We start from the raw sequence: 24,148 nt of genomic DNA, 5'->3' as shown, positions 1-24,148 counted from the left end.
ACCCTGGCATGTCCTTGATATACACAAGTTTATCCCTTAATTCAGGTTCAGCCCCACCCTGCTCTACAAACACAAGTGTTCTCAGGCATGACTGACAGGGGTGGTGGTTCCAGCTCCAGGCACATCCCTCCCTCCCTTCCTCTAACAGAACAAAACAGAAGTAGAAGAACAGGTGGAGACTGGAGAGGAGAGAGAAGGGCAATATGAACAGCACACACCCTGTTAATGCAAGAAATAGGAATGAGGTCAGACATAAGCCTCTAAACAGACCACGTGTCCCGACGATCCACACCAAATATGATGTGTGTGTGTGTGCGTGTTTGCATCTAGTGCAGACACACTAGCACGGACTCCGTCACCCCAAAACGACACGACAACCCCCTCTAAAAGAAAGCAAACAACTCTCTCTCTTTCCATCAGTATCTCTCCACATGCATCTTTCTCACAGTATACAAACCCATCCAAAATCTAATTTGAACAAACATATACACACACAACCTCACAGAGAGACCAGCCATAAGGTCAGAAAGAAGAAACGTTATGTTCCCATTTGGAGGGTGGGGGGGTCATAGCTAAAACCATGAAGCTACACTCTCTAGAGCTGGAGGGGGTCATAGGTAAAAGCTACATTCTCTAGAGCTGGAGGGGGTCATAGGTAAAACCATGAAGCTACATTCTCTAGAGATGGAGGGGGTCATTGCTAAAACCATGAAGCTACACTCTCTAGAGCTGGAGGGGGTCATTGTGAGGACCACTGTGTCCTTGACTTGGGGATCCGCACACAAAAGACCTACGCTCAGCACGTTTGTTCTCTTTGCCGTAACGCCATGGACGAGAGTCGTCACTTATCCTGCTGGCTTCTTTCCCTTGTCCTCCGTTTATTTGTTTGTTTCTTCCTCTGACGTTTTCCGCTCTGGTCCCTGCAGCGTTGCTCCGGTCGTGATTAGCGCATGCTTGCTTAATCAGGAAAAATGACCATCGCTCGGGCCCTGGGATGACTAACCAACTGGCGGTCTTCATCCCCTCGTTTTTACTCCTCCCTCGCTCCTTGGGCAAAAGAGAGGGATGAACCGGAGGGCTCGTTGGAGGTCCCTGGCTGATACAGTAGTGTGGGACGGTCATGGATGAATGTTTATTATCAGCGTTTACTTGACTTGAGTATCCGTGTAACTAACTGAATGCTCATTTTACATGCATTACGGCTGAACATGTATTACGCATAGGATATGTCAAGAGGTCATACATGGTGCCACGAAGCGCTGGGGTCTAGATGCTACTGTTTGACGTGCAAGAGGGATCACGACGGCCCAATAGCCTTCATAAACCATGTTTTTTCATAGTCTGATTTAGATTGAATGCCAGTCTAAGGCCGTATCTGGTGTTCTACAGTATTGGTGCAGTGTTTTTAACCTTAGACAACAAGCTATATGGCTAACGGACCTGGGTTCACATAGTATTTACATAGTTCAAATCCTTTCAGCATTTTGATTGAGCATGCCTGGATTGCCTGATGGGCAGGGTTTGTACTTTTGGGGTTATTCCATTGCTCCAGGCAAGCTCAATCAAGGGCAACTTAATTAAAAAAAATAGAAAGAACACAAACACTGTTTGAACCAAGGCCTCTATTCAGGTCTCCATATAAACTACATGACCAAAAATATATCAATACCTGCTCGTCAAACATCTCATTCCAAAATCATGGGCATTAATATGGAGTTGGTCCCCTTTTTGTTGCTATAACAGCCTCCACTCTCCTGGGAAGGCTTTCCACTAGATGTTGGAACATTGCAGCAGGGACCTGCTTCCATTCAACCACAACAGCATTAGTGAAGTCGGGCACTGATATTGAGCGATTAGGCCTTGCTCGTAGTCGGCGTCCCAATTCATCCCAAAGGTGTTTGATGGGGTTGAGGACAGAGGTCTGGGTAAGGCCAGTCAAGTTCTTCCGCACCGATCTCAACAAACTATTTTTGTATAGACCTCACTTGGAGCACAGGTGAAATGTCATACTGAAACAGGAAAGGGCCTTCCACAAACTGTTGGCACAAAGTTAGAACCACAGAATCGTCTAGAATGTCACTGGATGCTGTAGCGTTAAGATTTCCCTTCACTGGAACTAAGGGGCCTAGCCAGAACCATGAAAAACAGCCCTAGACCATTATTCCTCCTCCACGAAATATTATAGTTGGCACTATTGCATTCAGGGCAGGTAGCATTCTCCTGGCATCCACCAAACCCAGATTAGTCTGTCGGACTGCCAGATATTGAAGTGTGATTCATCACTCCAGAGAACGTGTTTCCACTACTCCAGTGTCCAAAGGCGGCGAACTTTACACCACTCAAGCCGACGCTTGGCATTGCGCATGGTAATCTTAGGCTTGTTTGTGGCTGCTTGGCCATGGAAACCCATTTCATGAAGCTCCCGACGAACAGTTCTTGTGCTGAGTGTTGCAACTGAGGACAGACGATTTTTATATGCTACGCGCTTCAGCACTCGGCGGTCCCGTTCTGTGAGCTTTTGTGGCCTATCACTTCGCGACAGAGCCGTTGTTGCTCCTAGTCGTTTTCACTTCACAATAACAGCACTTACAGTTGACTGGGGCAGCTCTAGCAGAGCAGAAACTTGACAGGCAGAAACTGACTTGTTGGAAAGGTGGCATCCTATGACGTGCCACGTTGAAAGTAAGCTGGCCATTCTACTGTCCATGTTTGTCTATGGAGATTTCATGGCGGTGTGCTTAATTTTATACACCTGTCAGAAACGAGTGTGGCTGCAATAGCCGAATCTACCAATTTGAAGGGGTATCCACGTACTTTTGTATATATAGTGTAACGATCTATATATATATTTTTTACCTTTATTTAACTAGGTAAGTCAGTTAAGAACAAATTCTTATTTACAATGACGACCTACCGGGGAAGAGTGGGTTAACTGCCTTGTTCAGGGGCAGAACAACATATTTTTACCTTGTCAGCTCTGGGATTCGGTCCAGCAACCTTTCTAACCACTCAGCTACATTTCTAGGCTGCATTTCTATCTGCAACATTTCTCCTTACTGAACACACCCCTGACGGCACAATGCCACAAGGTGTGGTGGGAAACGATGATGATATAGTATGGGTCAGACAGAGGTTGTAACTGGGCCATATTATCCAGGTATGAGGGGGAGTTGCCAGAGCACATTGTGGGAGGCAGATAATCTAAGCTGTGGCTTCTCATCAGTAGATTAATAATGTCTGAATGTTTGTTACACAATGTGGGCTGCGACCACTTCCCTTTAATGCAGTTTTACAAAGCTACTTGTTGTGGTTTAGTCACTATCCAGTGTTCCTCACAATTTAGATACAACATCCTCAGTCATTCTCTAGTATCAGTGTATTGCTTGACAAACTACTAATAATGTCAGTTGTTCTTTACCTTGTTCAGGGTTGATATATATTGCGCTACTTCAAGCATAGATCAATGATGCCATATTGTCACCAACATAGAAATATAATTAAATCAAAATGCTGTGGTCTGATGAGCTATGCCCTTGATAGTAATTATATTTCTATGGTCACCAGGCCCTGTGAATTGTGAACGATGCATTCCAAATAGGTCATACTGCCATGATGAGAGCCCGATGCACATATTAGCATTGCTCTCTGTGCTTTTTTTTTGTCTAAATGCTACAATGACCAACGCAAAGCAGCACACGACAACGAAGACAAATCCTCCGACTGTAAGAGTCTATCCGCCCACAGATCCATCTAAGAATAACCTCATTTCATTCAGATGTAAATGTAGACATAGACGCACAGAATGGCCGACTCACCAGTTAATTAGCGAACTCGTCACTCACGCGTGTTGATTGGGTTTGTGAACAAAGACACTTGCAATTGTCATTGTAAAGACGCACGCCTCAAATTGTCAATTGAATGAAGGCTGATTAATCACTAGCGTCTGATGCTGCCAGATGAACTGTGGAAATGGAAAGAAGATATTTATTGTGTGTTTGTCAAGGTATTTGAAAAGATATTTCATATGCATTGGACCCAAAATGCTTGCTCTACTTCACTTAATTTTAAGTTGCTTAAAGTAATAGTAGTAGTATTAGCAGTCTTGTGATTGCTGTGCAGTTTTGATTATAAAACGTAAAGATTCATTGTAGCGTTTTCATAGTAACAGTGTCGGAAAAAGTGGCCAACTGTCATCCTTGAGTAAAAGTAAAAGATACCTTAATAGAAAATTACTCAAGTAAAAGTCACCTGGTAAAATTCTACTTGAGTAAAAGTTTAAGTATTTGGTTCAAAATATACTTAAGTATCAAAAGTAAAAGTATAAATAATTTTCAAATTCCTTATATTAAGCAAACCAGATTAAGTAAACCACCATTGTCATGTTATTTAAATGTACGGAAAGCCAGGGGCACACTCCAAATCTCAGACATTTACAAACAAAGCATTTGTGTTTAGTGAGTCCGCCAGATCAGAGGCAGTAGGGATGACCAGGGATGTTCTCTTGATAAGTGCGTGAATGAGACTATTTTCCTGTCCTGCTAAGCATTCAAAATGTAACAAGTACTTTTGGGTGTCAAGGAAAATGTATGGAGTAAAAAGTACAATGTTTTCTTAAGGAATGCAGTGAAGTAAAAGTAGTCAAAAATATAAATAGTAAAGTACAGATAACCCCAAAAACGACTTAAGTAGTACTTTAAAGTATTTTTTACTTAAGTACTTTACACCACTGCATAGTAGAGAGGAAAGGTTTAAAATGGACACATAATATAGTTTTAAATATTGGTATGAAAAAAGTTGCAGATTAGCAGGAGCTTGTTTGACAAGTGTAGGTCCATAGCCAGTGTTCATTCAAGGTTCAATCATGTTTGGTGATGGTACTATACACAAAAGTGAAGGAAATTGCTTTATACAAATCTGACCCTGGTCAGTTAAAAGACTGTTGATTGTCTGAGTGAATGTGTGTGTAAGGGCCAGGGAATCACCTTGTAAGAAAGAAAAGAGGATTCAAACTGACAAAGGCACTAGATTCTTAGTCCTTATCTGTTCTCACATGGTCTCTCGCTCTCACACACACACGCTTCACCAAAGGTAATCTCCTGCGTTGATTAATCTCCTGCGTTGATTAAGTCATGGGCGGTCTTGTCACTGCATGAGTGTGTATATGTTTGTGTATGTCCTGTATTCAGTAAATATGTCACACGGAAGGCTACGTTGCTTGGGGGACTCCTATCCATTGTTGGTGGAGTGCTACGAGTGGAGTCACCAGCACAGGCAGAAGCAGGGACACCTCAGGGGTCCATGGAGAAGGGTATCATGGGACCAAAAATGGTTAAGGACTTTGGCCAAATTGCCAAGTGGATTGGTAACCCACCCAAAGGGATTTGGGGTATATTTTCAGACCGTTTAGTGAAAAGGGAATAGCATCTGCTATTAAAACGTTGTCGTAATTAATTTCAATGCAGTGAGCCGTAGTCACCAGATGAGCGTTAATCTTTCTGTGCAAACATGACATGGTAGGGTATACAAGTGCTCACTAAAAAGCATGAGCTGGCGCACAACCAGAGAAAATGATTTAGTGTAGAGATGCTGACTAACGGTGAATACACTGTAAGCTATAAAAACAAAGAGTCGCACACTCCATATGCACAACCTCCCAGTAATCTATTGGGTAAAAAAAACACAACGTTTCGACATCACTGTGCCTTCTTCAGGGTCAAGTGCTCACTGACAGCGTTTTGCAAATAAATTACATGGTCTCAATGTCACTGAAAGCATCCGTTTCGACTAGCATCATAGTTCTCTGTGAAGGCCGAGGCCTAACCCCCGAAAGAGGTGTCACCAAAAGATCCTCAAACCCCCCCAAAGTAGAATATGTCACTAGTCCTAAGTAGCATGAGCGTATCCCTATTTTTTTGGACCAGCCAGCACCTCTTCGGTCATTGTCTTCAGGCAACAGTTTGGCACTGTCGTGACCCCCTAACCTGGTAAACACCCTCATTACCTGTTCAGTTGTTTCAATCCCACTTTCTCTATGTGGAATCTTGTAATTCTCTGATATGCCCCTGGTGTGAAGGGCTTCAGTGGTGCAATTTGTGCTAAGGGTGGGAAGTAAAGTGTCCCATTGAGCTGAAAGAGAAGGTCAAAAGTGAATTTGGAATATTTGGGAAAATGTAACGTTCAGATCACACCCAACCCACTTCTTTGGCACAGAGGGTTCCCAAAGTTCCCATAGACCTGTGTACAGAGCATTTCCTGTTTTGGCCTAATGACACTCTCCCTTTAATCCGTGGCAATATGCATCTGGAACACAGCTGTTCTAGTTAATGTCCTGACATGCCTAAAATAGTTTCTAAAGAAACTTTGATTACGACAGAAAGGTTTCAAGAGAAACTTTAATTGTGACAAAGACAGCTTCCACAAACCAAAGAACCTCAAGGGCATAAGCTAAAATTGTGGCCTAGTAGAAAATACTTAATTCATGATAATACCACCTGGAAAGCTAGGAATTGTGGGTAATGTAGTCTCACGACCCTTCCTCCGTCACTCAGTCAGAACCCAAAGCAGGTAACTCAGGGAGGGATGATGATGTGTCAACCATGGACACAACGACCATGACAGGGGTGAGGCTGAAGTCTGGCAGCATGGTGTCGTGTAGAAAAAATAATCCCCCCCACACAGTGTAGCACCTGCAATTCCTTGGGTGCTTTTGATATTCATGAGGGAGTGGGTAAGATCTGTGGACTCGCTCAGTCATCGGTGCATTGAGGAACAATCACAATTATGTTGCAAGGATAGGTGTGTGTGTGTGTGAGGAGTGTTCTGGTGGGTGCCCGTGGCTATGCTATGCTAGGCTGCTCCCTCTAGATATATGGGGTTATAGGCAGCTACAGGATAAATATTATAGAGAGGAACAACGCAAATAACTTGGCGGCTTACAATGGTTCACAAGTACACATATGGAAAAGTATACAAGCACACTAGAGATGTGTAATGCATGTATTACAAGCAAAGGCAATTGCATTCACATATGCACACACACAGACCCAAACATTGCTCTGCCGCAGCCTAAAACTGTCTCTCTCTGTTGATTTTCTTTGGCTCACAAATAGGCTTTGGTTTGGGGGCAGAGACAGTGCCCACTCGATTCTTTTATGTAACACTGCAGGTTTTCTGGGTAGAGCGAGAGGCTAACGACTCATCTCATAGACTGACTGGGTACAGTCAGGTCCAGACCAGCCAACGGTGGAGAAGAAAAGCGAGACAATGGAGAAAAAAGGAGAGGTAACAGGGAGGCAGGAAAATGAGTAAAGAGAAGGATGGAAGAGACATGGGCTGTCAATCTAAACCTTGTATATGGCTGACATTGGTAGATGCCTTGTATATGGCTGACATTGGTAGATGCCTTGTATATGGCTGACATTGGTAGATGCCTTGTATATGACTGACATTGGTAGATGCCTTGTATATGGCTGACATAACCATATCCATTTAACGTTAAATTATTTAAATACAATCGGTAGCATGAAATTGTACTTGAGGCTCAAGTCATTTCACAAGATAGTACAGCACAGCCTGTCCTTATTCAAGTGGCTATTGAATGTACTTCTGAATAACAACAGTACATGTTAAGGTTTTTTGTATGCCGCACTTCAAGATCCCAATGAGAGGAACGAAGTCAACTGCATAAACACAAAAGCGTAGGTGAAGATCCTCTCTTAACCAAATCAATGCGCGAGGAAGAGTGGTGAGGACCAGGCATGAAAGTATTTAAGTCCGAGCGAACTAGCGTACAAACGAACGCACAATAGCTGCAGCCATGTATAGGCAAGTACATACATGGGTGTCAGTGGAGTAGCTATGAAGTATAGTATCTCTCTCTGGAACGGCTGGTCTGTTTGAAAAGAGAGAGAAAGGTACAACGTCATAGCTCTAAGGGGATTAAAACATATTCACTTTCTCCCAGAATGCCTTAGATCCTGGAGCTACCGCAGCCCTCCAAGGAGAGAGAAAAGGAGAGAGGGAAATGAGATATCAAACGTCTCTCTCAAGTCCCACTCTCTTTCCTTCTCTCTTTGAGGCTCCGCCAGCAAGACTGACTGGGAGGCGAGAGAGAGATGAGGAGCGGAGAGGAGGATGAGGGGAGAAGGAGGGGGAGAGAGAGAGAGAGAGAGAGAGCGAGAATGAGGAGAGAGTAAAAGGAAAGAGAAAACGTTTTCTTTGCCGGGTCAGCTTCAAGGGAAGGGGGACAGAAAGCCAGGGCCAAAGTGGAGCAAGAACACAATCAACAAAGCCACGGGCATAGGGAACACACACAGACATACAGTGAGCTCCAAAAGTTCACTTGTATGTGTATTAAAGTAGTCAACGGATTAGTATTTGGTTCCATATTCATAGCATGCAATGGTTACATCAAGCTCAACAAACTTGTTGGATCCTGACTAAACAAACTTGTTGGATCCTCTTGCTGTTTGTATTGTGTTTCAGATTATTTTGTGCCCAATAGAACTGAATGGTGAATAATGTATTGTGTCATTTTGGAGTCACTTTTATTGTAAATAAGAATATAATATGTTTCTGAACACTTCTACATTAATGTGGATGCTATCATGATCATGGATAGTCCTGAATGAATCGTGAATAATGCTGAAATTATGAGTGAGAAAGTTACAGACATGCTAACCTCTCACCATTACAATAACAGGGGAGGTTAGCATTTTTGGGGGGTATGATATTTGTGGGTTTAACTTTCTCACTCATCATTATTCGTAATCCACATTAATGTAGAAGTGTTTTTGTAATCCTTGTGCGTTAAGAATATGGGTACAAATACTAAACTTTTCACTGTTTTAATACACATACGTGAATTTGTTCTAACACTATTGGTCTAAAACGGTTTACCCAATTTGGATGAGTATACCTCAAGTTAAAGCTGACAGTGCTGGAGTAGAGCCAAAGCAACAAAAAATGTCTCACTCTCCCAATGCTTTTGGAGCTCGCACGCACGCACGCAAAGTCATAAGGCCCAAAGTCAACACGAAAATACTACACTCAAGCAAGCATGCATAAACATACAAACATGAAATAGCTTGAGACTAAAGTTATTGAGGTAAATTCGGAATTAAAATCTTCGGAATCTACGCTACGTTGTTCGGGCTCAACCTTTTTCCTCAAAGGGCCAGATATGTCCATATTATAGTAGGGTCTGCTGTGCAGCCCTCTCTCCTACATCTCTCCTCCCCAGCGCCACACGCTCCCCCTTTCCCGCTCTCCTCTTTCATGCCTTTAGCCTCTTTCTGTCCATTCTCCTCACTCAACTGGCCGAGGAGGGCGCCGAACGCCACTGCAGCCTGGTCTAGTACATGGGCAAGGTCAAGCCTGCGAACGCACAAACACAGACACACATAGCTGAGCTGGCATGCTTCTCCTCTTGGTTGTTAGTAGTGTGGATGCAAGCATTCTCAACCTCATTGAAAATAAATATGGCACATTTTCAAATCTGTTACTGCAATCGCAATTCACTTCCTGAATTGATGGGAATGGAAATTTAGTTGACGAATGACCCCGCCCCGGTGGTCTATAGCACTGTCAGAGAGTACTACAATGTAGTTTGGAGAGTGCAGGGGACTAACTCATAAACAAAACATCTAAGTGTAAAAGTGTATTCACTACTCAGAATAAGAAGTCTCAATTGGTGGGAATGAAATGGAACAAGTCACATCCATTAGATTGCTCTGAGTTTTAATTGATGAAAAGTTATCCTCATATGAAATTTGTCTCTAGCAAAGTGATGAAATCTGTTGGTATCATCAGAAAGATTAGTGGTTTGGTTCATCGGGCTTGCTTCCTAAGTCTATAATATAGCTTAATTTGCTCATCTCTCATTTACTGTAATATTGTCTGGCCCAGTATATATGCCTCCTACCGACACAAATTACTCATCATACAAAATAAATGTGCAAGACTAACCTTCTCTAATTACCTGGCTCTATCTGCACCTTTGTATAAGAAACGCAATATCTTGTCTATTTACGACATTAATATATGCCAATTATACACTTTCATCTACAAATACTCATAGCTCCCAGACAGTTTACCTAAACCCTTCAATGGATTCTTCCAGGTTAATTCTGAAATCCAACTACATAAAACAAGACACTGCGATAACCTTCACCCCTCCCCAATGCCGCACCTCACATAGTCAATTCTCTATCAGATACCGAGGTACCATCCTCTGGAATTCTTATCTTCACATTGCCAAAACCTCATGATCCTTCAATAACGTCAAGTTAAGACTGGGGGTCAGCCCGATGAACCTAACTACCCAATAATCCCCTCCAAGTAGCCTAACTCTCACACACAATCACACATTGTTTGCGAGACAGAGCGCGAGCACAAGACAGAGCGCCAGCGCGAGACAGAGAGCGAAACAGAGCTAGAGACAGAGAAGGGGAACGAAAGATGGAGGAAAGGAGAAAGAGCTAGAGAGAATAGATGACCAACAGGGAGACAGTGAGAGAAAGAGACAGCTAGAGATAATGAGAGAAGAAAGGAAAAGAGAGAAAATGGAGGACAGGAGAAACAGTGTGAGGAGAAGTAAAAAAACAAACAAGGGAGACAAAGAGTGCTGGGGTGTAGATCGAGAGAGTGAGGAAAGTCGAGGGAGAGGAGGGATGAAAAGAGACAGAGATAGAGGGGGCAGAGGCCCCTTAACCTGGTATGACAGGGAGTGCGCTCTTAAATAAACATCTCCAGAGATTATTCCAAGCACGAACGGCCAGACCAGGCCGGCTAGAGGGGGGCATGGGGTCAAGAGAGGGGATGTTTACATACCTGACACTCTGCCCTGACACACACATGCACACACACACAAACTCATGTACAGTACACATATGCACACACTTACGAACACTTAGATGTACAAACATATATGCGAATTAAGCAAGTACACACACACACACACACACACACACACACACACACACACACACACACACACACACACACACACACACACACACACACACACACACACACACACACACACACACACACACACACACACACACACACACACACACACACACACACGCCACACACACACGCCCACAGACGCACAGTCACTCTCAGCCCCAGACACTGACTATGTGTCATCTATCTCTTTTGTTCTTCTTCTTTCTTTTTAAAGGAACACGAGTCCAGACACTGGCGTGTCGAATTATACATTGATGACATCATGCGCTGCGGTTTTCACAATGCATTTTTGTTTATCATCTTCTTACGCCTTACATGCTCTCCATCTGCATCCTACAAGTCTGTCTCATATAGTCAAGTTTTTGAGGAGATATGGGGCCAACTGTCTGGCAGTAATGGTCAGAAATGCAAATCGGAACATCTTTCTCCAGTCAGGAGAAAGGGCTCCTCTAGAGCCTGGTTCTCTTCAAGGTTTCGTCCTACTTATAAGGAGTTGCCACTGTCACATTGGCTTGCTCTTAAAGGCCCAGGGCAGTCAAAAATGCTATTTTACTATGTTTTATATATACAGAAATAATTCACATCCCTTGACTTTTTCCACATTTTGGTGTGTTACAGCCGGAATTTAAGATGGTTTAAATTTGCCTATTGGTAGATGGGTAAAAAAAAAAGAAGCAGACTTTGAATATCGCTTATTAATTACCCCTGAGCCAATACATGTTAGAATCACCTTTGGCAGCGATTCCAACTGTGTGTCTTTCTGGGTACGTCTCTAAGAGCTTTGCACACCTGGATTGTACAATATTTGCATATTAATATTTGTTTAATTCTTCAATATACACTACCATTCAAAAGTTTGGGGTCACTTAGAAATGTCCTTGTTTATGAAAGAAAAGTCCATTAAAACAACATCAACTGCTGATCTTTAATGGAATAACTCCACAGGCGTACAGAGGCTCATTATCAGCAACCATCATTCCTGTGTTCAAATGGCACGTTGTGTTAGCTAATCCAAGTTTATAATTTTAAAATGCTAATTGATCATGAGAAAACCCTTTTGCAATTATGTTAACACAGCAGAAAACTGTTGTCCTGATAAAATAAGCAATAAAACAGGCCTTCTTTAGACCAGTTGAGTATCTGGTGCATCAGCATTTGTGGGTTTGATTACAGGCTCAAAATGGCCAGAAACAAAGACCTTTCTTCTGAAACTCTCTCTCTCTATATAATATTAATATATATATATATTCAGGAACAAATTACCATGTGGTGTTAGCCAAATCAAGGACAAGCCTTTTCTGATCCACAATGAAAAATGGGCAGTTGACATTTGATTTAAACTAAACTTAGAACGTATACTCTCTTCAAAGAGAACTACACCCCTGAACCGTATATCCGCCTGAAACTTACAAAAATCCAAAGGTCAGTTTGTGCACAACTCAGATCCGGCACCTTCCCTTTGGCTACAAGGTACAAATCTGTCGTTCTGCCCCTGAACAGGCAGTTAACCCACTGTTCCCAGGCCGTCATTGAAAATAAGAATATGTTCTTAACTGACTTGCCTGGTTAAATAAAGGTAAAATAAAAAATAAAAAATAAATATAGAGATGGTATAATTTGCCTACTGTGTGATCTTAGGGAAGTCGGAAACAAAATTCATTTAGTGTTTTATTGCCCTCTGTATGACGGTCTGAGACATGTTCTTTTTAATAAAATGTTTGGCGATAACCCCGAAATATTCTGCTTATGGGACAAGCAGTGGCTTGAATTTACTTTAGACAGGCTCAGTTTGTTCGCAATTCCTGGAGGAAAAGGATACATGTATTGTTTGTGTAGTGTGGCTAGATGGTAGTGGTACTTGCCATGATTATTGCATGCGTATAATTTATCAAATGTTATTTTGTCTTGAGTACTAGGAAAATGGTACTCTGTTTAGTAGCGTCTTGCAGTGTTGTAGTACTCGGGACCGGTCAGTGCATAAAACCGCTTTGCCAGGCCAAATATTCTTGAATCATTAACAGGGTATCTTAAGAGCCTTTATATCTATTATAGACATGTTTGCGCAGTGGGGCACCTATAGACCTTCAGTGTGTGACAGTAGTGAACCTATAGGTCTTCAGTGTGTGACAGTGGTGAACCTATAGGTCTTCAGTGTGTGACAAGTTAGTACAGTGGTGAACCTATAGGCCTTCAGTGTGTGACAGGTTAGTACAGTGGTGAACCTATAGACCTCCAGTATGTGACAGTGGTGAACCTATAGATCTTCAGTGTGTGACAGTGGTGAACCTATAGGTCTTCAGTGTGTGACAGGTTAGTACAGTGGTGAACCTATAGGTCTTCAGTGTGACAGGTTAGTACAGTGGTGAACCTATAGGCCTTCAGTGTGTGACAGGTTAGTACAGTGGTGAACCTATAGGTCTTCAGTGTGACGGGTTAGTACAGTGGTGAACCTATAGGTCTTCAGTGTGTGACAGGTTAGTACAGTGGTGAACCTATAGGTCTTCAGTGTGTGACAGGTTAGTACAGTGGTGAACCTATAGGTCTTCAGTGTGACAGGTTAGTACAGTGGTGAACCTATAGGTCTTCAGTGTGACAGGTTAGTACAGTGGTGAACCTATAGGTCTTCAGTGTGTGACAGGTTAGTACAGTGGTGAACCTATAGGTCTTCAGTGTGACAGGTTAGTACAGTGGTGAACCTATAGGTCTTCAGTGTGACAGGTTAGTACAGTGGTGAACCTTTTGGCCTTCAGTGTGACAGATCAGTACAGTGGTGAACCTATAGGTCTTCAGTGTGACAGGTTAGTACAGTGGTGAACCTATAGGTCTTCAGTGTGACAGGTTAGTACAGTGGGGAACCTATAGGTCTTCAGTGTGTGACAGGTTAGTACAGTGGTGAACCTATAGGCCTTCAGTGTATGACAGGTTAGTACAGTGGGGCACCTATAGGTCTTCAGTGTGTGACAGGTTCGTGATTCTGAAATGACAGCAACTGTAATACCAGCGCACTTTCTGTAAAACACAAAAGGGCCAGTGGTGTAGTGGAGGCTACACAGGAATAAACCGATGAACCCCTTTAATTTCAGTGGGAATTGTGTACACTCCCTTCTTAATCCTTACTGATGCGCATCAAAGTAGAATAGTGGAGGTATATGATTGATCAATTATGTAGTACAATAGAGAAATCATGCACAGAGTAGCCTACACAATCACAAAGCACATGAAACATGCTCGCTGCACACAGCCTAGTTTCTGCGGAATATCATCTGCAGGCAGCAAGAGCGTACAGCTCTCAACTGGTTCTGGCATGGAGCAGCTCACAGATGAATGACATTGGTAGCCGGTAGGGTTGGAAAGACGTTTCAACTGGTGACATCTACCAGTAAATGCTAACTTAGGTAACAATGGGTATGCAAACCAGGTATTAAAAACATTTTGTCCTTAGTTTTGGTTAGTAGACTATTTGTTATGTGCAATTGTCCTCATGCCTCATTTGCATCAGGGGTGTAGACATTGATCGGCCTGGGTGGATCCATGTCTACACCACAATTTTTTTTAACGGCTAAAAAAAAGAAGTGTTATTTTGAAAGTGAAAATCTGAAAAATCTATAGGAAAACTACCGAAGAAAGATACGAAAATATAATTTCTCACACAGGTTGCCTTTTCTTCCCTGGGCAAGCCATTTGGGAAAATGTTGGCAAAATTTGAATATACCAACTTCTCCAGGCACCACAACAACACTGCATAGGGCCAATGGAAAGACAGCAGTCACACACAGCATGCTGTTAAAGGATAAGCTGTCCATAAACTCAGACATAATAAGCCAGTAGGTCCCAATCATAAGAATGCAAAACCACAACCACTGAGCATTTCCCAATCTAAATGTACATCTATTACTTCCCTTTGCAAAAACATATTTCATGTTTAGCACACAAAGTAACCTGTGACCTACATTTCAAAGTGGAACTGACAGCATTTGAACTACTTTGGAGATATGAAACAAACTGACAATCATATCAGTCAAAAATATCCATTTCCCAGTTCATGCCACAAAACCAACTTTATAAGAGGTTTAAAAAATAGGTTCTATTTGACTCAATGTTCCATGACGTACACTAAAGCATTGTTGGCAGAATAGATGGATGCAGGTCAAAGCATGATTCATATAATTCACCAATACATTTTTAGGTAGTCCTATCAGGTTGTAAATTGGTTGCTATCAGGTTATAAATCACATCTGACCTGGTACATTGTTTGCTGCCACCATTTGGGATGCACGGTTTCAATTTCAATTACTCAATATTCTGGACAAAAACGGACAAAATGTACCTAAGTCTGGGAACGTCAATATAATCAAACTAGCAAGGGCAATGATCACAAGTAAGTCATAACGTGGCTAATAGGCTAGCATATATATTTATGTAGAAAGCTAAAAACAGAGCCTAACGTTAGCTAGATAGCTAACTAGCTAGCTGCTAGGAGGATGTCATGTCATGCAATTGGAGGAGTGGGTGAGTGACTGACTTTTTCCCTTCATATCATTTTTCGGTGGCTATACATATCTAGAGATGCAGGTGTCATTTGGTAAGCTAGCAAGAACTTGAATGACTGTTGTCCTGTTAGCATCTCTCTTGCATTCGCAAATTCATTCTGGCTATCTACTCAGAATTCAGAGCACTCTTGTCTGTGTGTACAGAACAATTGATGAATGAATTGATGAATGCGCGACACCCGCTGAATACGACCGGTGACAGTAAATGTAGACAAAGAAGTAATAGTTGGTAAGGAACACTCTAGATCAGGCCTGGGCAACTCCAGTCCTCAGGGGCCTGATTGGTGTCACACGTTTGCCCCAGCTAACACACCTGACTCCAATAATCAACTAATCATGATCTTCAGTTTAGAATGCAATTAGTTTAAAATCAGCTGTGTTTGCTAGAGATGGGGAAAAAGTGTGACACCAATCAGGCCCCTGAGGACTGGAATTGCCCAGGCCTGCTCTAGATAACATGTAAACAGCCTAACCAGCCTTGCTACGGCGAGTAACATTGTCAGACTTATCTCATTTGTGTCTGGAAGTAGCTAGCTAGCAAGCTATCCAAATTTAGCAGTTAGCCTGGGTGCTTGGTTGGGACAAGCATGCATTGGCAGGCCAACTGCAGAAGGATGAGGAGGCAACTATTCCTCATCGTTTAACCGTGCAATTTTGACGGCCAACTAGCTGAAAAGTTTGAGGGTTTATCTAATGTTCCTTTGTTAGATTTTAGCTCATCTTGCTCTGGCAAGTATTAGTTGTTGATCTTGTTGATGTGCATAACTGAGGAAGAGAGAGCCTCCCTTTTCATGGTTGTTTGATCAATAGGAATGTGAAGTTTCCAAATGTAAAAGGACTCCTGTGGTATTCACATATTTGTAGAAAACCATTCAGGTGTATTTTGTGGCTTTTGGCGAATGCGTTCTAATGCTCTAAAGTCACACTGTTACTACTGCCTGTAAACACACAGTCCAGTTCAAAGTGAATGATGGCAGGCCTCTGTGGCAAATGGCTTGTTTTCATAAAGCCTACTGTATCTCTGATTGGCTATAGTGCACCGGTCTGTGTTGACTCCGGTCCTGGATAAGACAGATATTTGTATTAGGTTTTATTTACTGTAGTGTCTATTAATTGTCCAAATGCACAGACACTTTCCCACTATATATTGCTATAGAATTTTCACAAATCCGTAAGTATACATAATTCCCTAAGAATTTATGAAAACGTGAAAATGACCATATCTGGTCGCTTGTTTTCTTTTTTTAAATAAAAAAATAAAAAAAATATTCTTGGAGGTGTATGTGAAATGATTTTAATAAGATTTAATATTGCTCAAATTTTGTGAGTTCCACTTTAAATGCAACATGTTTCACACAACATGGTTTTCAAAGAGATGGCTAACAGCAGCAAGCGCGCTGCAATGAAAAACACAGTTCCACTCACCAGATGATGCTCATTGAAACTTAACTTCTGGTTGAAAGTTATTATTGAAAAGGGAGACGCTAACAAATCAGCAACAACATCCTCTTTGGTAACACCTGCTGCAAACTAGCCGACAACAAAAGCTAGCTAGCTAGAAACTTGGAAAAACTCCTGCTCGCTATTGCCTGTTGGCCATGAGTTTTTGTAAAAACGGTCCCACCCATTAAGTCAAATTGTAATTGGTTGATTCCACTGTCACTCCCTAATACAGTTGAATGGCAGATGCCTTTATCTAACATCTGAAGGCCTAGCCAATGGCTGACTTAACTCCCCAGAGACCAGCAAAGAAAAATCCTGATTGGATAATATTTGTCTTCAGTGTTAACCCTTTCCAACAAAAACTGAATAGATTAAATCAGAATATCATTGAAAATAATACTATTATTATCATTATTATCATAATCATTATTTTATAAACCCCTAAACCCTTTTCTGAAGGCGTAGAAGGCCAGTGGTTCCATTTTCCCTCAGCATGCATTTATTCACTATTCTGAAAGTCTAAACCATACAGCACCAATGACCATATTAACTGATTCATACACTTACTGTTCAATGCTGGGGGACAGGTAGAGTTTAGGGAACACTTGGGTGGCCTCTGCGTCTTCAAAGCTGACGGAGAGAAGAGCCACGTCTTCCCCAGGGTCCAACGTTGTGTCCTGAGGGAGAGGGGGAGTTAGTACTCACAAATAAGTATCATTTCACTTCTCCATGACCGGTTTTAGTGAATTAATCAAATCAATGAAAATCTTCCCCATACTGTAGAATATTTAGATAAAAAAAAAACACAGGTGAGCTGTACTTCAGTGTTGAGTCAAACTCAACCCGAACAAGTCCAGTTTAGCCTGCTTAGGGTCATTTCCCAGTCCAAGCCTGATTTAAGTACATCTGAGTGTATGTGTTTGAGATGGACACACAAAGAGAGAGAGAGGGCAAGAAAGAAAGATAGAGAGAACGAGAAGAAGAAGAAAGAAAGAGATAAGAGACCAGATGATACATCTGATTAGTTTCACGCCGCGCTGACTTCGACAGCTGCAGCCGAGTAGTGGTGCTGATGACGGGAAGTACCAATCAAATCATGTGAGAGTAAGAGAGAGAGAGAGAAGCCACCCGAAGCCGCTCTAGATGAGCCGATCATGCCGATCCATCTCTTCAAGGTTTTGATTTCCTCCCCTCGTTCCCTTTCTATATCATTTTTCCTAGAGCTAGTAGCCCCCCCACCATTATGGATCATCATTAGCAGGATCCGACATTAAGCGGCACACACGGTTTGCGCTAAGCGAACGAGGGCTGGGGAGTTAATCAAATGTCTTACAGTCGGTTTGAACTCATCCATTTGTGCTAATCGCTGCCCTTCCCGGCAAGGGAATCTCCCTCACCACCATACGGTATGTGTTGAGGCGCGGCGCTACCAGTTTCCTTAGCCATGCGTTTCAACGCGGCCAACCACGTAACCAAAGCAGGCACAATGAGGTCTGTCAAAGAGAAGATGCCTTTTCTTCGATAGATGTGAAACGGTTGAATGAGCCAAAGGCGGCTGTTTGCACTCCCTCATTGGGCAGTTTCTCTCAGAGTCAAAGCAGTTAATTGTATTTTGTGCAACCTAATTGCTATTGCGGTTGAGTTTGAATTAAAAGCGTTACAAATGAGGCTTGAGGGAGTTGGGTACCACTCCCTCTCTGGTCCTGAATGAGGATGGCCACCACACTGCCCATGGACGAGGGGGGCTCAAAATGACCCATCTGAATTAGTCTCGGTGGCTCAGTTTTGGGACTTTGCCGTACCGGACTTTGTATTTCAGAAACAATATGAATAGAAATGTCAAGGGCCTCTGTAGGCAAGGAGAAAGTTCTCTTTCATCTAGCCCTGCACAACACACAACATATAACACTTCTTCCCAAATGATATTGGTGTGTGTGTGTGTGTGAGTATATACCAACAGCCACAACAATGACGATGGCTGCCTCATGTGTCATCCTGTCCCTCTTGTCACGGCCAATAACATAGAGGGAGAAAGAAAGGTGGAGTAAAAGAAAATAGTGTCTGACATTGAAAGGAGTTGCCTGATTGAATCAGCTTGCATCAATATAGTGGATGTATGCGCCAGTAAGCAACTACGCTCCCTCTCGAAAGGTGAGGGAGGAGGAAGAATAAGATGAGGGGGGAAGGTAAGGCATAGTCATTTCCCCCAGTTTTCACTGTCAAATTCAGGCCTCGTCTGTCGTCAGCGATGTGACCAAACAGATACTTATTTGAAAGCAACGCTTGCAGAGAGAGAAGGAATGTACAGAAGGTGAGAGTTGGGGTGGGAAAGAACATCAGGTTCTTCAGCATGCGTAGCATTGCATCGCGGTCCTTGAGAGGCTTTCGTCTCAGACGAACAGTCAAAGGACCGTGTTTGGAGATGATTCACTTCGTCTCGTCCCAAAAAACGACAAGCAGCTGTCAAAAGACATACGACATCACGGAAACGGAAACAACAAAACGAGGGAAGACCCCGAACTCTTCTGTTTTGTTTTTACAGCTATCAACCACTATTAGTCTGCTGCAATATGCTGATACACACGTGTCGGCATGGGTACAATCCCTCTGTGCATCCACGCCTCCCTGCAGTTTTGGTTGTATAAATGTCCTCTTCCGTATGGGGCCAAAATCCTGACTTGTAATATGCATACAGAACTTCAGAACACATTCAGAACATACTCTAATGAGGTGTTCCAGGGACATCTCCAATCATGAGTTGCTGAGTGACAGAGGGGTAAACTCACAATTTCAGCCTACATGACCTTACAAATGGCCCAACTACATCCACCTGAAGATGATTGGTGGGAAAGTTTACAGCCTCACAAACGGCAGTGCAGATGTCAAAGTCTGGGTGTGACCTCCGAGGTAGAATACTACATTTGGCCTTAGTTTGGGAGGCTATCTCTGGGCTTTGACTTACCGAACTAAGAACTTAAGATTGGGTAATGTAAATGAATCAAGAAGAGGAAAAGGATTTGTATGACTGAGGGAGTGATAGCAGTGGTGTTAACACTGAGAACAGAACTGAACCACCTACACATTTGAAGCTATCATTTTTATAACTAGAAGGTAAGCGATATATTTGTTGTAAACATATATATCTTTTTTAATCAACAATACATTTGTAGAAAAATACACATTTATGTAAGAAAATATCTTGGAGAATGGGAGCTTTTAATGCCGACTGCAATGTGAATCCCCACAAACGAAAACAAGAGTCCCAAAGCGCTCCCCAAAAAAACAAAATGCCTCTATGCGTTTATACACAGATTGTATGCTTTCTACAGCAATACACTTCGGGCCAAGTGCTGCCTGCTTAAGTACAGAGCAGAAAAACGAACAATTTTAAAAACCTTTCTTCTCTCCACAGGCAGGGCCTAATGAAGAACCTCTCCATGGGGAGTAATGAGTCTATAAAATGACCCCGGTTGAAGGACTGCGAGTCAGGGAGGGAGTCCTTAAGGAAGTGGGTGGACGGGGACAGTTACTTACTGCACACCCGGGAGTATGTGAGTCAGCCCCAAAGACTGGGGTTGAGAGAGAGGGTGAAGGGTGTATGAATGTGTGTGTGTGTGTGTGTGTGTGGGGGGGGCTGCTTGAGGTCAAGCCTTCACGTGGCCACTACTCCACTGTTAGCCTTGCTCCCTCCTCTCATCCGTCTTTCTCTCTCTCCCTCTCTTTTCTTCCTCTCGCTCCTTCCCTCTGTCTGTTGATGCCCTGTAGCATCTCCTCTCTGTGACATATGACAGGTTGAAGATGTGACAGCTGTCCTTACGCCAGACCATGTCCGGCCAAAGTCACAACACACACACACACTAAACAGACAATGCTCTCGACAAGGGCAGTACGGAGGTAAAGACTATTGTCCGTCTTATTTGCCCATCTCCAAATGTCATGGGCACCGTCATGGGGCAGCTTGAGTGACACAGGGGTTATTGCGTAAGGATGAAGGCAGCTGCTGGGCTTGCTTTGAGATTTTCTGTCCATCTGTCTGGACACAGTGTTTCACCGCCACAACGCAACCTGCCAGTCAACATTCTTGGAGGAAAGTAAAGAATGGTAATGAGCTGAAAAGAAACACAGCAAAACATGTAGGTGGGTGTCTGGGAGATTTTGAGGAGCTCTGACATTTCAATTGGGGCTTAGAGCTAAATGGTTCCTTTGCACGAGGGACACTAAACCAAGCAAAATTGCCCAATTCTGATCCCGAACTGGATTTTGGAAGCGGAGAATCAAAATCATCCATTCATGAGGAAACCACAACTAATTACGCTGTTGCATGAGACTTCTGGGTCCACTTTACAAATTGCCTACTATCAATGGGGTTGTCCATTTTGCTGAGAGCTGATAACGTCAATGTGCCATTAGATAGCAAAGCAGTGTCTTATAAAGCAATTTTCATTCCATTTTCTTTCATTGCATTGATGTCAAAATGACATTTTCTCATTCAGAGGAAGCACACAAGGGGATATTGGAAGATCGTTTCATAAGTACATTTTTCTGCATGCTTTTCACGGGGTTTTTCCAAGAATGGGTGAATAAGATGGAAGATACAAGTGCACCACCATAGCTTCATCGTGTACAGCATAGCACAGAAACACTAAATTAATATGTCTTCTTTAAAACAATCTTCTTTCCAATTTAATTTATCAGAAAGGTAAGGTTATAATTCCATGCATATTCAAGAGACCTAGCATTCAACTGATTGAAAAGATGTCCAAACAAGCAATGCAGAATGGAGACATGTTCTGTGTTGTGGTTCATAGGCCTGATGTAAGCTTTGTGCCACAACGCCCAGAGGCGGAAAAGGGTATATCATTGGGTCAAGGTGACTGTTGCCAATGCACGTCTCATCGCATTAAATGTTCTGTTCTGACACACTTAGGAGGGGAGTTGAGGATGTGAGATTGTTCCTAATTAAGTGTTACTGTGTGACAGAAGGGAGGGTGGGATTTTGTGAGGCCAGTGCAGTATGCTCTCTATGGTAAGACGTCCCCAAGCCTTCTCAAACCTGCATACATATGCACAAATTGAGCAAAGGACCTTAGGGCCACAAATGCATGTGCCCGTGCACACACACAGATACAGAAACACACACACAGACGATCCTACTCACATTCTCTCTCTGACCCTGCCAGTAGACAATGCTGGAATGCATGTAAAAAGGCGGAGACGGGTAAGGTCAACCATTAACCAGCCGGCACCATGCCGTCATATTGCGTGCGGTGTGTAATGGCTTCACTCTGTCATGTATATAATAGGGAAGCGATTACAGAGCACACACAAACACACTCTGGCTGGACCCACCCCGGTGCTAAGAGTATACCAGGGACACCACGACCTAAACACACCTCAAGCCTGTTGCCATGGACATGTGTGTGTGTTGTGAGTGAGTGAGTGAGTGAGTGAGTGAGTGAGTGAGTGAGTGAGTGAGAGAGAGAGCGAGAGAGAAAACGTGTGTCAAAGTAAGGCCCCATCAGAGCTGGGTGTGGCAGCAAAGGGAACCCACACTGTGGCAGTTTCATGCCAAGCTGTTCCAAAGTCCACTAAGAATAAAAAGACATGGTCAACAATGACGAGAAAATATGAATCATTTTTTTCATGGGTGTTGGTTTTGTGTAAGTGAATACATAATGCACATCCACTGTTCCCGCTGTTATTAGTAGTTCTGTGAACAAAAGTCGGCAAGAAAATCAGGACCTTTCTGCAAAGGTCAACAGGAAAGATGTCTGTGTTAGTGTTGCTGGCATATCTGACGCAATTACCGAGGACATACAAAATTAGACTAAATGCAATCGTCAGAGTAGAGAGCCGAGGGGGGCGTCTAAGGCAATACGCAAGGCCGATAATGGGCGGAGGGTGTCATTGCTAAGTGTGACCTTGGCAACAATGACTCACCAGCCATGATATGCGTTGTTAGGCATCTCTCTAGTCGAATCGTGAACATTTAAATCTTTCCCAGCGCTGGAGTGGTTCAAAACACAATACACTAGGGCTGTCCCCGACTGTTCTTTTGACCAATCGATTAGTCGAAAATGTTAAGTGTATTTTTTCCTTATACAGCGCATTTGGAATGAATTCAGACCCCTGGACTTTTTCCACATTTTGTTACGTTACAGCCTTATTCTAAAATGGATGAAATGGCTATTTTTTCCTCAATCTACACACAATACTACATAATGACAATGCAAAAACAGTAAAACATTTTTTTGCAAAAAACATTCACATAAGTATTCAGACCCTTTACCCAGTACTTTGTTGATGTGCCTTTGGCAGCATTTACAGCATTGATTCTTCTTGGGTATAACGCAACAAGCTTGGCACACCAGTATTTGGGGAGTTTCTCCCATTCTCCTTTGCAGAGCCTCTCAAGCTGTCAGGTTAGATGGGGAGCTTTGCTGCACAGCTATTTTTTAGGTCTCTCCAGAGATGTTCGAATTGGTTCAAGTCTGGGATATGGCTGGGCCACTCAAGGACATTCAGAGTCTTGTCCCAAAGCCATTCCTGTGTTGTCTTGGCTGTGTGCTTAAGACCGTTGTCATGTTGGAAGGTGAACCTTCACCGCTGTCTGAGGTCCTGACAGCTCTGAAGCAGGTTTTCATCAAGGATCTCTACTTTTCTCTTTTCATCTTTCCCTCAATCCTGAGTCGTCTCCCAGTTCCTGCTGCTGAAAAACATCCCAACAGCATGATGCTGCCACCACAATGCTTCACCGTAGGGATGGTGCCAGGTTTTCTCCAGACGTAACGCTTGGCATTCACGCAAAAGAGTTCAATCTTGGTTTCATCGGAACAGAGAATCTTGTTTCTCATGGTCTTGGAGTCTTTAGGTAACTTTTGGCAAACTCCAAGCGTGCTGTCATGTGCCTTTTACTGAGGAGTGGCTTCTGTCTGGCCACTCTACCATTAAGGCCTGATTGGTGGAGTGCTGCAGAGATGGTTGTCCTTCTGGAAGGTTCTCCCATCTCCACAGAGGAACTCTGGAGCTCTGTCAGAGTGACCAAAATCGGGTTCTTGGTCACCTCCCTGACCAAGGCCCTTCTCCCCCGATTGCTGTGTTTGGCCGGGCGGCCAGCTCTAGGAAGGGTCTTGGTGGTTCCAAACTTCTTCCATTTAAGAATGATGGAGGCCACTGTGTTCTTC

The 24,148-nt window shown here is 43.0% G+C and overlaps 1 protein-coding gene across 1 annotated transcript in view; it reads right to left on the bottom strand.

Annotated features, from left to right (window-relative positions):
- Positions 1 to 24,148, bottom strand: part of babam2 (BRISC and BRCA1 A complex member 2) — a 183,674-nt gene that overhangs the window by 28,404 nt on the left and 131,122 nt on the right. The window contains exon 7 of the mRNA XM_035752769.1: positions 17,532 to 17,641. Coding sequence (XP_035608662.1) covers positions 17,532 to 17,641 — 110 coding nt within the window. The remainder of the gene's footprint in view (positions 1 to 17,531; positions 17,642 to 24,148) is intronic.

This window comes from Oncorhynchus keta, chromosome 35 (assembly GCF_023373465.1).
Source record: "Oncorhynchus keta strain PuntledgeMale-10-30-2019 chromosome 35, Oket_V2, whole genome shotgun sequence".
Taxonomy (NCBI): domain Eukaryota; kingdom Metazoa; phylum Chordata; class Actinopteri; order Salmoniformes; family Salmonidae; genus Oncorhynchus; species Oncorhynchus keta.
This window is presented reverse-complemented; position numbering and strand designations above follow the sequence as displayed.